General features: G+C 33.1%; 1 protein-coding gene across 3 annotated transcripts in view; it reads right to left on the bottom strand.

The window, feature by feature from the left end:
• NIPBL (NIPBL cohesin loading factor) overlaps positions 1-14,932 on the bottom strand; it is a 200,886-nt gene that overhangs the window by 104,294 nt on the left and 81,660 nt on the right. For all 3 annotated transcript variants that reach the window (XM_055325202.1, XM_055325203.1, XM_055325204.1), the window contains exons 2-4: positions 7,533-7,675; positions 5,385-5,550; positions 2,909-3,036 (exon numbers count right to left, since the gene is read on the bottom strand). In XM_055325202.1, coding sequence (XP_055181177.1) covers positions 2,909-3,036; positions 5,385-5,550; positions 7,533-7,596 — 358 coding nt within the window. In that variant the 5' untranslated portion in view covers positions 7,597-7,675. The remainder of the gene's footprint in view (positions 1-2,908; positions 3,037-5,384; positions 5,551-7,532; positions 7,676-14,932) is intronic.

Raw genomic sequence — 14,932 nt, 5'->3', positions numbered from 1 at the left:
CAAACTAAAAGACAACAGAATGGGAGAAGATATTTGCAAATGACCTATCAGATAAAGGGCTAGTTCAAGATCTATAAAGAACTTATTAAACTCAACACCAAAGAAACAAACAATCCAATCATGAAATGGGCAAAAGACATGAACAGAAATCTCATAGACGAAGACATAGACATGGCCAACACGCACATGAGAAAATGCTCCGCATCACTGGCCATCAGGGAAATAGAAATCAAAACCACAATGAGATATCACCTCACACCAATGAGCATGGGGAAAATAACACGACAGGAAACAACAAATGCTGGAGAGGATGTGGAGAAAGGGGAACCCTCTTGCACTGTTGGTGGGAATGTGAACTGGTACAGCCACTCTGGAAAACTGTGTGGAGGTTCCTCAAAGATTTAAAAATAGATCTGCCCTATGACCCAGCAATTGCACCCCAAGGATACAGATGCAGTGAAATGCCGGGACACCTGCACCCCGATATTTATAGCAGCAATGTCCACAATAGCCCAACTGTGGAAGGAGCCTTGGTGTCCATCGAAAGATGAATGGATAAAGAAGATGTGTTCTATGTATACAATGGAATATTACTCAACCATTAGAAATGACAAATACCCACCATTTGCTTCGACGTGGAGGGTATTATGCTGAGTAAAATAAGTTAATTGGAAAAGGACAAACATTATATGGTCTCATTCATTTGGGGAATATAAAAATTAGTGAAAGGGAATAAAGGCGAAAGGAGAGAAAATGAGTGAAAATATCAGTGAGGGTGATAAAACATGAGAGACACCTAACTCTGGGAAATGAACAAGGGGTAGTGGAAGGAGAGGTGGGCGGGGGGATGGGGTGACTGGGTGATGGGCACTGAGGGGGCACTTGGCAGGATGAGCACTGGTTGTTATGGTATATGTTGGCAAATTGAACTCCAATAAAAAAAAATTTAAAAAAAAAAAGGAGTGCCTTTCACCAAGAACATTCAAACAGAAGTTAAATGCCCATTTGCCAGGAATACTGAAGAATGGGATTCTAGCCCTAAAACAGTAGCTGAATGAGATGAAGGCTCAAAATCACCCCAGAATCTACCACTAGCAGTGTGTTTTCTTTTATATGAAGTCTGAACTAACTTCTGAGCTTTCTGCTCCCACTCCAATTTGGTAGTAAGTGTGTTCCATAGCTTAATAATTTAATTACTAAAAAATAAATAAATAATTTAATTACTATAATTATTTTGGTTATTATTATTTTTTTTTTGAGGGAGAGCAATTCTCTATGAGATGAGAGCTAAAAAATATTTGGGACAAGCTGGAATTACTAGTTTGACAGCAATGGCTTTATTAAAAAAAAAGAAGGCAAATGAAATTTCTAAAAGTCCTTTCTGATTATTTCAAAGTTCCAAAGAACTAAAATAAAGTGATTTGCATATTATTAAATTGGCTTCATATGTGTGACTCCCATTTACATTTGGCAAACAAGAAATCACTTTAATTTTAAAGCCGACTATCACCAGGGAAATGCTTAGGAAAAAAAATCATAATATGCATTAAATCAATTCATTTTTTAATGCTAAGTTTATGTTTTCACAAAATATGATATGGAGAAATCAATATTTTTGACTAAAATACAACCGCATGTAGAATAAAATACAAAATGTGTGACTGAAAGATGAAAACTCAGTTTTTAACTAGAGTGATTTAGTACCCATATTAAATATTTTAAAATGTTACAAAATGTAGTTTAAATAGCTTTGGAAGACTTCTTTTATTCAATTTTATATCTATTCACATTATCTTATACTTAATGTTCCTATCCTGTAAGTTTTTCTTCCAATCAATGATCTCTCTGTAATTTCTTTCATTGCAACATTCTTTCAGAGCATTTTAATTCTAAATTTACTTTCACTATTCCTATCTGTCTCCTCCTACAGCAATCTAGCTTGTTGGTTCTGGTACACAGTGTAGTCCTGCAGATCTGCTTTCAATTTGCTGAAAGGGGAATTTGGGCAGAGGCATTTCTATAGATGCAATTTGGGGAATGGATAGTAACTATGCAACTGCTTTAAAAAAACAGCTCACAGAGACATTTACAAAATTAACAAATACTATTTTAAAAAAATAAGACAAAACTAGGAAATGGAGTGGAGGGCTTCATGGAGGTATTGTCAATAAAATTGACAATATTCTTGAATACAATTCATCAGTTAACTAATAAGTCGGACCTTCTGAGTTATCTAACCTCTTCTCTTCTGATTATTTTAATTTTGAGAGGCAAATAAGTACATGGGCTTGTCAGATTTAGTAAAGATGTTCATGGGTACTCCTTAACTACATAAAAATTGTATCTATGTTGAATATCATACTCTTCTGCTTTTTATGGTATTTATTATAGATTTTTTCCTTAATAATAATACTTACAAGCCTACTTTTCTGTTGCTGTGGCAACAGAAGTGTTAAACCAGTTACTATATAACTGAATGTAATCATCAGTACTAAAACTAATACTTGGTATAATTATTTATACAAATACTACAAGTACTATATGTTGAAAAGCTCTATATATTTTTATTATTTGATTAATGAAAAGATTCCTTTCTTAGATAAGAAAGGAATGATTTCCTAAAATAAAAAAGACTTCTAAAGCTCTTTGACTGAATAAACGAATACATTCTGAAATATTTAACAAAATACACTTCTAATTCCCAAGGAATTTAGTTACATATTAAACTGCAAGAATATTAACACTCATTTAGTTTCCTACTTTCTCTTGGCTGGATTCAAGGTATCAACACAGCATTCAGAGACTAGGCTACCTTATTAAAGGAGACACTTTAATTTAATTACATGCAAGCTCTGACAGGAGAGCCACAAAAAAATATAATAATATAAAATTCAATGAAAAATCTCACCACTTTGTACATATCTGTTCTGCATACTTTTCTCCCTGAAAACATTAGGACTCCTTGCCAGGACGGCCTGCAACAAGACTGGTATGTCACCTTCTGGATCATCACTGCCAAGGTTATCTTTCAATTCTCTGGAATTAAAAAAAATAAGTATCAAAAATTAAAATAGTGATTGAGAATTCCCTATTCTATGTTTTAGTTAGATAGCAATTCACTAGTGAAATTCAGAAGACTGAGTAGAAAATCAAGAACTTACAGCAAAAAAAAAAAATAATAATAATAATAATCACAAAAGATGTCTATCAATTTCATGGATTTTCGAAGATGCTATTCCAGGAATATAATTATCAAAATGACAGTGAAGAGTTCTTCTAAGGAAAACATTTTTCCTCATTTTATTTTAAACAGAGTGAGAGGGGACAAAAAGGCCCAAACATTATTTTATGGAACTATGAGTTTATTTAAGAATGTTCTCATTAGGGACACCTGGTGGTTCAGCAGTTGAGCATCTGCCTCCAGCTCAGGACGTGATCCCAGGATCTGGGATTGAGTCCCACATCAGGCTCCCTGCGAGGAGCCTGCTTCTCCTTCTGCCTATGTCTCTGCCTGTCTCTTTCTCTGTGTCACTCATGAACAAACAAATAAATCTTAAAAGAAAAGAAAAGAATGTTCACATTAGTTTCAAAGTAGAAAACAGAATCTACTCTAAAGTATTCAAAATAATGGATGATATAATTATCAGAGATGATAATTATGCACAGAAGCTGATGTTTGGGTTTAGAATATATTTTCTCTCTTACATTTGAATATGAGTCTGCCTTTTTGAGAATGTTCTCTGAATGAAATAATGCTGCCATACTGGTTAAGACAAGACCCAGAGATTATGTAATTTTTCCATCTAATATTCTTTTCTCAAATAAAGACATCAGGTAGCAAAAAACCCCAAGCAAGTGGTTAAGCATAGTTGTAATTGTCAATAAACTTGAAAGTAAGGAGCAAATTAAATTTTCAACGATGGAACATAAATGGTAAAATGAAATACACATAGTGTTTTCAACTTTACATTCTACATGTCTCTGTTCTGCTCATTAAACCTAATAAGAAAGATTTATAAAGATGGTGTCCAATGATAAATTTCAATATATCTCTAGGGCAATCTTAAAGCAGTTCTCCAAAAAATAAATCATAAATGTATATGTGCTATTTATCTTTCTAAATATTTGGTGATAATTATTAAGTATGTATAGATATAAATACTAATATAATATTTAGACACTTCAATTTCTGGAGTGACAATATTAGTATTAGATTTCCTTTTAATTTTTACCAATTATTTCTCAGTTTCTCCATCAACAATTCACATTAAATATATTACTGGAAGAGTCATCACTTCTCCATTATAATATGCTTTATTCTCATACCTCTAAATAATGAATCTTTAAATTAAAAACAAAAATTAGGGATGCCTGGGTGGCTCTGTTGGTTAAGCTCTTGATTCAGCTCAGGTCATCATCTCAGGGTTCTGGGACTGGGCCCTGTGTTCAACTCCATGCTCAGTGGGCAGTCTGCTTGAAGATTCTCTCTACCTCTCCCTCTGCCTCCACAAACCCCTGCTCACATATGCACTCTCTCTTTCAAATAAGTAAATAAAACTTAAAAAAAAAAAGCAAAAATTAAAAAAGGAAGAATACATGAGTACCACTGTATAAATGAGATGTGAAGGGATAAGAGTGAGAGATTTAGCTTTTTTTTTTTTTTAAGATTTTATTTTTAAGTAATCTCTGTACCCAATGTGGGGCTCAAACTTACAACCCCGAGATCAAGAGTCACAAGCTCTATAACTGAGCCAGGCACTCCAAGAAATTGAACTTTTTATACATTTCCATGTTAAGATGTTATAAGTATGTACTAGTTTTGCAGTAAAAATTTTTTAAAGTATATTCATATGCAAAGATTTTATAAACAAGATATATAACTTATGTTTCTGTTATTTTAAAAAAATCTACTGTGTGAAAATAAACACGTATGTTCAGATGGTATGATAAATCCTAAGGAAAATTACTCTCAATTTTGTAGTAGCCATCCATAGAGTCAGTCCTGGAGTTTTGGTTAACTTCCTTTGGAAAGCATGTGAGCCTATTCCAAATAAAGCTAGTAGTGTAGTCCCTAGTGTGTGGGAATTATAACCACTCTAGCAATACCAAGAGGGGGACAGCTTCTTGAGCAACTTTAGACGTCCCTGCCCCAGATCCACCTTGATGAATCCCAAAATTATTCAAAAAGAGTTGAAAAGATCTTCATATAGCTACATGGGTCAGAACTATCGTCTCAAAATAACAATAAATCTCATTGTAAGGCTCACTTGGATATTCATATATTTTAAAACTAAACTATGTATGTAAAATTTCTGAAATAAAGAATAAAACCAGGAATATTGACTCTCTTAGACCAAAAATTTTCACTTTTAAATTATACTTACATGTGATCTGTTGATACCTGGTTGAGGCTATGGACAAGCTGTGAAACCAAATTATCATCCCTACAGGCCAAAAGGCAGTTCACCTCTTCTGCTATTCGTGCATTAAAGAGAAGGCTCTTTGTAGTTGTAGCAGGTAAAGGGGATGGAAGAGGCAGCTGGTTCAGGACTATTTGGAATAAAATTAGATTATTAGAACTTGAGTGACTGTAAGAAGTCTTTTCACAATATTTGCTTATAAAATATTTGCTTACAAATATTTTGGGATTAAAAAAAGTTACAAATATTAATGTGACAAATTATTAAAATGCATTCTACCTCTCCCCCAAAAGCCCCAATCAACTCTATAAAACCCTGAAACATCACTTGGGCAGTAACAGAGTTTATTCCTCTCTAAGAATAAAACTCAACTCCTTTATAGGCATGACTTTCCATATCTTAAATCTTTATTCATTTAATAAATGAGTAGCCAAAAAGGTAGGCTTAAAAAGTAACTTTTAAGAATTGAGAATACATTCATTAATCTCATTTATTTTTGCTTCTGAGATTTATCGGAATCACTAGTCCCATATAAATAAACCAAGTAATTATACCAAACTTTTCACCAGATAGACAAGTATTGTGTTTTTTAAAAGCTTAAATATATATAAAAAATAAATAGATCACTTTAGCAGAAGGACATTTATAGAATAGGGATTCTGGAGGAAGCCAAATATCTAAGGAGTTACGCTTTCAGTTATAAATTCCTAAATCATTCTCTCCTCTCTTCATTCTACTCTAACAGCAAACAAAAGGACATAAATGTTTATATAGTAGTTTAAATTCAGCTATTTACTGTCTCTTCACATAATGGAAATCTATTCATTTGTCTAAAGTAAAAGATAAGAAAGTTAATTAAAGTATCTTTGTTTTTGGCTTAATTTCTAATCACCTATACAGTGTAATAGGCTGCTCAGCCCCAGTGGCTAATAACAGGTTTTTATCAATAAAAATACAGAAAACAAATTATTACTTAATAAAGGGTTTATTGGGCAAACTTTTAAAATATAAGGTACAACTGAGCTAACAGGGAGGATAACCAAAAATAAATCCCTGGTAGTATATCTGATTTGGCACTCCTATATGAGTTTATGCTTTACCTATAACAAAATGACAATGAAAACAGACAGTTTCAGAAGTTTTCTTACCTGTGTTATCCTAACTCCGAAGCTACTTTCTTATCTCAGATTTTACAAACTAGCCATGTTAGTTTCCTAACCCCAAAGCTATCAGCTATTAACTATTTTACTTCCATTAAAACCAGTTGGAAATTAACAACAGGAAAATAATATCAAGGACTACTAAACACAGATAAAAACATGTCTTAAAATTATTTTCTTATAGCTCCTTTACTATAAAGCCCCAAAGCTTGCATAATGTGATATCCTCATCTTCTACTCTTCTCTCTCCTATCCCTTTTTCCCTTTATTTCATCAGATAGGATGACACTGGAGGCTGTTTTTTGTATCATTACCCAGGGACTAAGGATTCAAGTTAGAGCTGGCTACCATAAAGTCCCTAAAAAACTGTGTTATACTAAGTAAATCTCAAAAGGATGACAAAGGTCTTTGAACTTAAAAGTTCAAAGTAAAAGGGGCTGCTGATATCTATGACAAACTCCCAACAGATTACTGAAGATGACATCCAAAATGAACACTGCTAAGAAATTAGATTAAGTTAAGCTATCAACCCTTCTTTAAAGGACAGTTTGTTACCATTTCTAGAAATGCTTTTTAAAAAGTCTATATTTGTCCCTATATGCAAATCCATGCTTCTTCAGTTTTAATTTTTTCTTTAATGCTTTGTCTCATCTTTGGTCTTAACTACTGCATTAGTCCTTTTATTGTTTAAGACCTTTAAACAAGTAAATGCCATCATTTTCTAATGGTTCTAGGATCAAACAGAAATGATCCTATATTCACTGACTATATTAATTGTGTTACTTTACATGCATGACAATAAACCAAAGGAAATAATGTTGTCATTCAAAATCTAGCATTTTAAATAATTTGTTATTTATGACAACTACAAATAATTTTTTTTCTATAGTCTCTCTTAAAATCATTGTTAACACAGAATAGAAAATAAATTAGATAAATTAACCAAACTTACGGTCTGTGAGACTAGCAATCCCCGCAAGAGTAGTGATGGGGACATGGGGCATATCCCCATTCATCCTGAAGTTCTGGAATGGTGTTGCCTATAAAAGTACTTAGTTCAGGTGCCAGCTGTCATTACTTTCCATTTCCCAAACACTGCAATAAAAAAAACCAGACAATTATTTGTAAAAATATATCAAATATAATACTATTAGGGAAATGCCTATATAAAATAAGATATTCTGCTTTTGTTTGTCAACCTATGTAACAATAATAGCTACCATTCATATATATGTTATCATACATTAGATCCTGCAAAGTGCTTTGCATATATTGACTCATTTAGTTCTCACAACAACATTATAAGGTATGTACTATTATTTTCTGCATTTTACTGGTGAGGAAATTAATTAGCAGGGAGCTTAAAGTAACATGTAGGGAAAGATTAGAACAAAAGCAACCTGGCTTAAGAAGCCTGTGTAACCAGTAGTCTATATTACTAAACTGAGATACTCAATTTTGACAAGCACTATGATTCTCCACATCATAAACCATTAAAGGCTTCAACTTACCTTGCTAGCTATGTCTTTTACTACTGTCCTACATAAACCATCCTCTTTAACCACGCTGATCAGATTATCTTAAATCCACCTTGTATTTTCACATTTGTATTTATTTACTTATATAGCCCCCTACCTGGGTAGCCCATCTATACTTTAGCCCTAATCCTATAATTCTTCAAGATTTAGGGCAAGTTCTTACTACACTTCATGAAACTTCAAATTCAGGTAAAAGCCTATCTTAATCTAACCTTCACTTATAGTTCAACATTCTTTTGTAAATAATTGTATATTACTTTGTGCCATTTTTGAAACTTATCTTGTTTCATTCTTATATAATTAATGTTCATGTGCTTACCTTGTCTTCCCAATTACCACTCCATGTTCTTTGTATCAACCAATCACATAATTAATATACAACCACATAAAGGACAGAGAAATGTGTTAACATTTTGATGTTCCTATATAACCTACTTGACTTAAATAGTCAGTTTTATTATGATGTAATTCTGTTTGTCTGTGTGTACAGACATTCTGTAAAATTCCTGAACATGTTTTCCATTCTGTTCAATGTCCCCCAATTTTTCTCATCTTAATTTTAACATGTGGTTTTTGGAACCTTTATTTTTCCTTAAACATGGTACTTACTGAAGAACCTTTTTTGGAGTATACAACATTTTAATAAGGTGTACACTAATCTAAGATATGCCTTTATTAAACAACTTTATAAACTCATTAGTAAATAGAAGTCTACTGCATGTCAACTAAAACACAGTGCTACAACAGAAAACGGAATTATAATTTCCAGTTTAAACATTTTTCTTGAGGTTGTATCTGCTTATCAGTCACTGTTAAGAGAACCTCTAAGTTTTCTGAGTTGTAAACTTTAAAATAGTGAAATGATACAAAACTAATAATTCCCCTTACTCACAATAATTTTACAAATAAGTTGTTTGTTTGTTTTTTTATAGAAGTATTCAGGGGTGCCTAGGTGGCTCAGTAGGTTATGCATCTGACTTTTGGTTTTGGCTTAGGTCATGATCTCATGAATCTGCTTGAAAGGTTCTCTCCCTCTGTCCCTCCCCTCACACATTCTCTTTCTCAAATAAATAAATAAATCTTAAAAAAAATAAAAGTAGAATTATACAGGTAGCTAAAATTAAGAATTTTCTTGGGACACCTGGGTGGCTCAGCGGTTGAGCATCTGTCTTAAGCTCAGGGCGTGATCCTGGGTCTGGAGATCGAGTCCCATATTGGGCTCGCTTCTTCCTCTTCCTACGTCTCTGCCTCTCTGTGTCTCATGAACAAATAAACAAAATCTTAAAGAAATATATTTTCTTTTTCCTCAAGTTCATAAAACATGTATGCATGGCTTAACAGAATTATAAAGTAAACATCTATAGAACCACCATCTAAAAAGTTAGCACTTTAGTTCCTTCTACAGTTAACAACTACCTTGTCTTTTTGGTAATCATTTCTTTTTTTTTTTTCTTACACTTAGGTTCTTCATATGTACATTCTTTTCTAGTAGCCAGCCAAGGATACAACTCTGCTTTACTCTAATCAATAATGACATAAAGTTTGCTAGTAGGAGCTCGCTGAAAGGAAATAGTACAGGAAATAGTATAAGAAGGATATAATACTGGCTACCTTACATTTGCCTTGTTATACTGGGGACTTCACTCTTTGAAGTTATTAATTTGGTTAACACCGAAGAAATTTAAGGAAGCAATGCAAATTTAGCGATTCTATCAAGCACTTAAAAGAAAAGAATTTAAAATGTGACAGAAGTCACCAAAACGTGACAGATTTTTTTCTAAATTTAGGCTAATAAAAAAGTTACAGTTTATGCTTAGTAATTAATGGGAAAAAATAATTGCATGCAAATTATGTACAGAACAGCACAAAACATCTTATTTTTGTATGACTACTGTAAATGTAAATTGCTCTACTCAAACAGATTAAGTAACAAGTGACCATGTTATTTAATTCAGAGGACAGGAACCAATAGAGAACAATCTGCAAGAGGGTTCCACTGTGGGCTAACTAACTTTACTCTGTTTTCCTAAATCCCAGGTAACATGTAAAGCAGATCCAACCCAGGCTAGAGTTTTTAGCCCAAAAAATGATTTAATTAGTTGCCACATATGGATTAGGAGATTAATAAACTTAAACATAAGATCGTTGTGCTTTATAACAAGGTATGTTATTACTGTGATGTCAACTGAAAACTGGAAGTAAGTGGGGAAAGAAAGGAAAGCAACAATGCTTTTTTGGTTTAAAGTACTTGAATGTACAGACTGAGTATGTGATTACTGACAAATATATTTACACCTCACTGCTGAACTATGCAGATTTCATTGGAAGCCAACCTTTTGAAGAACAGGAGAAGACTTTGGTAGAGATGGACTTACAATTTTAGCTAAAGTCACAGATGTTGATGAATATGAGTAATTTGTGGAAATGCTGCTGCCTATGTTGGAAAGTGATCAGAGTCCACCAAGAAAGGACATTCCTAGAATTCTAAAAAGGAATATGCAGAACTCTAACTAATTAGACATGACATTTCTGGCTCTGGATTGGGCAATGTTGGGTCTACCTGGCTCTATAAAAGGATAGTATCAAAAATATAAAATAAAATATAAAATAAAATAAAATAAAATAAAATAATAAAATAAAATAAAATAAAATAAAATAAAATAAAATAAAATAAAATAAAATAAAATAGGGACACCTGGGTTGCTCAGCAGTTGAGCGTCTGCCTTTGGGTCAGGACGTGATCCCGGAGACCTGGGATCGAGTCCCACATCGGGCTTCGTGAATGGAGCCTGCTTCTCCCTCTGCCTGTGTCTCTGCCTCTCTTTCTCTGTGTCTCTCATGAATAAATAAAATCTTTAAAAAAATAATAAAATAAAATAATAGTATACTATCTTTCATGAAACTGCTGAAACTGAAGCTGAAAATCATTATCTCAGGGGGAACAATGTGTTCAGAAGGAAATGGTAACCAAATGGGAAAGGAAGATTATAATGAATGCTTTAGAACTGTCACTTAAGGCAGTACTTTAGTTAAAATTTATAAATGGTGATCAATTAGTGGATTGTAAAATAAAATCAATGAGTTGAGATCAAAACTGAGAGAGACGGAAGGAACAGAAATCTAAGTTTACATTGCATACTGCTTCGTGACTCCAGGTAAAATGTCTAATTGTGGGTCACCAAGGCAAAGCAGTTTTAAAGTTGCCAACTGAAAGAAATGGAAGAGGGAGCGGGAACACAGAAGCCCACCTAAGTGGTGATGAGAATGCAACAAAATAATGCATATAAATCACCTGACATATTACCTGGAGTGTAACAGAGATCCAGAAAATTAGCAGTAACACTGCTAACTAAAAAAATACACATCCGGGAAAACAGGAGAAACAAAGGTGAATTGGGAAAAGGAGGTCTTTTCAATAGTATAATAAATCTCTACTTTGGAAAGATATAAATTATTTGAAGTTCCAGTATATAATTCACCATAGTGTTACAAATATGTATAATCATCGTAGGCAGGGCAGCCCCGGTGGCACAGCAGTTTAGCGCCGCCTGCAGCCCAGGGCGTGATCCTGGAGAGCCTGGATGGAGTCCCACATCAGGCTCTCTGCATGGAGCCTGCTTCTTCCTCTGCCTGTGTCTCTGCCTCCCTCTCTCTCTCTCTCTCTCTCTCTCTCTGTCTCTATGAATAAATAAATAAAATCTTAAAAAAAATCATCGTAGGCATACCCACCTACAATTTACTTGATTATAATCGATAAGGTAGCTGAAATAAATATTGGCAGTAAAAAGTGAGAAAAAACCCCTAAACTTTGTAATACTAAGAACTAAGTCAAACACAAAAAAACTAAACAATTTATTTTAGAATGGCTTAGTTTAATTAAAATAATTCTAAATTAGTAGAAGATACTATGGTAAATTCTCATTTCAACCCATTATAATGAATATGATGTAGACATCTAAGCACTTGACAAGATTTTTAAAGGCCCTGGTTCTTTGTTCATTTAATTTCACTTTAAAATTTATGGTTTCTTGATACAAACAAAAGAAATGCAAATGAAAAATTATTGGTAAAAGTTATAGTAATAATATTCAAATTGGGATGGATTTGGAATAAAAGGTGCTCTCATAATCTCATGGTAGATAAACTTTCCTGGACAGCCAGAGTGTACTCTATAAGCAAGAAATGTGTACCATCTTGTCTGTACAACAATTCTTCAGTAGTGAAAAACTGCTAGTAATGGTAACATTTACTGACACCTATCTAATAAAAATTAAATAGGTAAATATACTCTTATTTAATCCTTATATGACACTGAGGTACTAATATTACAATTTTACTTAATGAGGAAAGTGATGTACGAAAAAATAAGTAATTTGCCTAAGGTCACACAGCTGAAGTCAAACTCAGGCTGATACATGGACATTTTACATAACAATTAAAATGTCCAACAATATTATTAAAGTTTAACAAGACTTATATAATAAATTATGCTCAATACGCAAAAGATTACACTAATTAAAAATCATGTTGTATAGTCAATAGAGATGTGAAGAAAGGAAATAGTCACACTGACTGGGTTTGAATCCAAGTCACACCATCTTTCTACAGTATTTAGTCCTTAATGATGGTGCAACAAATAATATTTATAATATTTATTTTGTAACATTGTGTCAGACACTATGCTAGGCAAACAAAGGGTAGTGGTTAACAAGATGGAAACAGTACCTACCCCTCAAAAACTGAGTTTGGCCACAGGCATGTTGTAAAGGGGATAATCATCCAGGGAGGAAAGACTCACTGAATTAAAATCTGAACCAATTTTACTATGAGTACTCCATATATTTTAATCCTTCCACAATCTGCATCAACTCTAATTAAAAACAAAAATTCATGAAAAGATACACAACATATATAGCTAACTGAAAATAATACCAATGTATGTACAGTTCAAGCCCCTATTTTAGCTTAAAACACATTTTTATGCAAATGACAGTCTAGGCATGAAAAACATTCTTTTTAAGAATATATTTTAATTTAAACCATTAATAGTGGTTAGGGGATGGGATGTATTCTGGGATTTTGGGGAATTCCCATTTTTGTAGTATTTGTATCTGTACTACTTGAGCATTTTTAAAAACTATCAGAACATTACTTTTGTACTCAGAAAAACGAGGACATAAACATGTATAAAAATGGAAAACATTAAAATCAATCTTCTAATAACTGCCGCTAAATGTACACAGATGTCTCTGAGATATTTAAATAACCCTCTATGAAACCTATGTTAAGAATCTACTGTATGGAAAAAATAAAAAAAGAATCCACTGTGTGAAGGCACTTGCTAGGTGCTAAAGACTAATAGAACATGCAGGATGCATTCATAGACACTTTAGCCAGAGCATAAGCCTAGAAAGATGAACTGGAGCTTGCAAAGGGGTTTGTTTTGAAGTAGTGACTGTTTTTCTTATTTCACATACTCTTGATATAAGTGAACTTTAAACTTTCAAAAAGACTAATATAAGTGACTATAAGGAAGATGGAGTGGCACAGAGAGAGAGAATGGAGGCAGAAAGCTGTTGAATACTGCAGTACCGACATGTAATAATGGTCTGATTTTGGACTTATTCAGATTAAAATGCTAGTATAATATCTAGTTGGAGATGTCTAAAGTAGAAAGCTGGAAACTCCACAACTAACAAAAGCAGTCAGAATTACAGCTGTAGTTATGAAAATGATCCACAGAGGACTGATAACATCCAAATTGTAATAACAGGAGATAGGCAAGAGACAAGGTAACATTGTGGGTGGAGATTTTTTTTTTTTTAGCACTTATGTGTGAGACATATATCTTTCCTTAATCATTACCGAAGTCAGAGGGTTGTGAAGATTATCTCTATTTCACAGATGCAAAAATGAAGGCTCAGAACCTAAACGTTTGCTTTGTCTGTGGTTTTACAGACAGCACAGAATAGAGCTGGGATTTGAACTCAGATGTTTCTAACCAAACCTTATATTCTCATACATATCCGATGGACATAAAACCGGGAAACATCTACACTGTTATGACAGAAAGATAAACAAATAAAAGGTAAGGAAATTGTTCCTCAGAGAAACTAAATGTGTATTCAAGGTCTCATAGCTAGTAATTGACCGAGTCAAGACTAGAATACAAATGTTTGTATTTCTAGTTCAGTATTCTTTACACTATGTTGTCACCTTTCAGGATTATAACATTTTGAACAAACTGAAATTCTACACAAGTGGAATATTTAGCTAATTAACATCTTTCTTCCTCGCCAATGTTATTATATTATTTCTGAGTGGTGAGGGAAGGAGGGTTTAAAACCAGTATATTTTTATTGTCTCAGTTTATATTATGTTGAACAGTATAAGCTGCCTCAAATTCTTTTGGGAAAGAAGTGGAATATAAATCCTAAATAGCCAGATAAATAAATAAATACATCTACGTTGTACTACTCACTATTTTAAACAGGTAACAATGACTCTCTTGAGAGTGGCACCTCTTTAGCAGAATCCTTTCACTTTAGTTAAGCTACCTGCCTAAAATGTACTCAAGAATAAATACTTCACATTCTGTTTAAGATACTTCCAAAAGATGTTCCTCAAATCCTAGCTCAAAAAGTTCCCAATCAGCCACACTGTGAAAATACTCACTTCTTTAAGACACTTCTATTTTTCTAGAGTTCTAAGCTATTTCCATTAAATAACAGAAACAAAATAAAAGCGATAGATAGATAGGTAGATAGATAGATTGATAAATAGACAGACAGGCAGCACAGCTCTTTAATGTACT

Source organism: Nyctereutes procyonoides, unplaced genomic scaffold, assembly GCF_905146905.1.
Source record: "Nyctereutes procyonoides isolate TBG_1078 unplaced genomic scaffold, NYPRO_anot_genome, whole genome shotgun sequence".
In the NCBI taxonomy this organism is placed as follows: Eukaryota; Metazoa; Chordata; class Mammalia; order Carnivora; family Canidae; genus Nyctereutes; species Nyctereutes procyonoides.
This window is presented reverse-complemented; position numbering and strand designations above follow the sequence as displayed.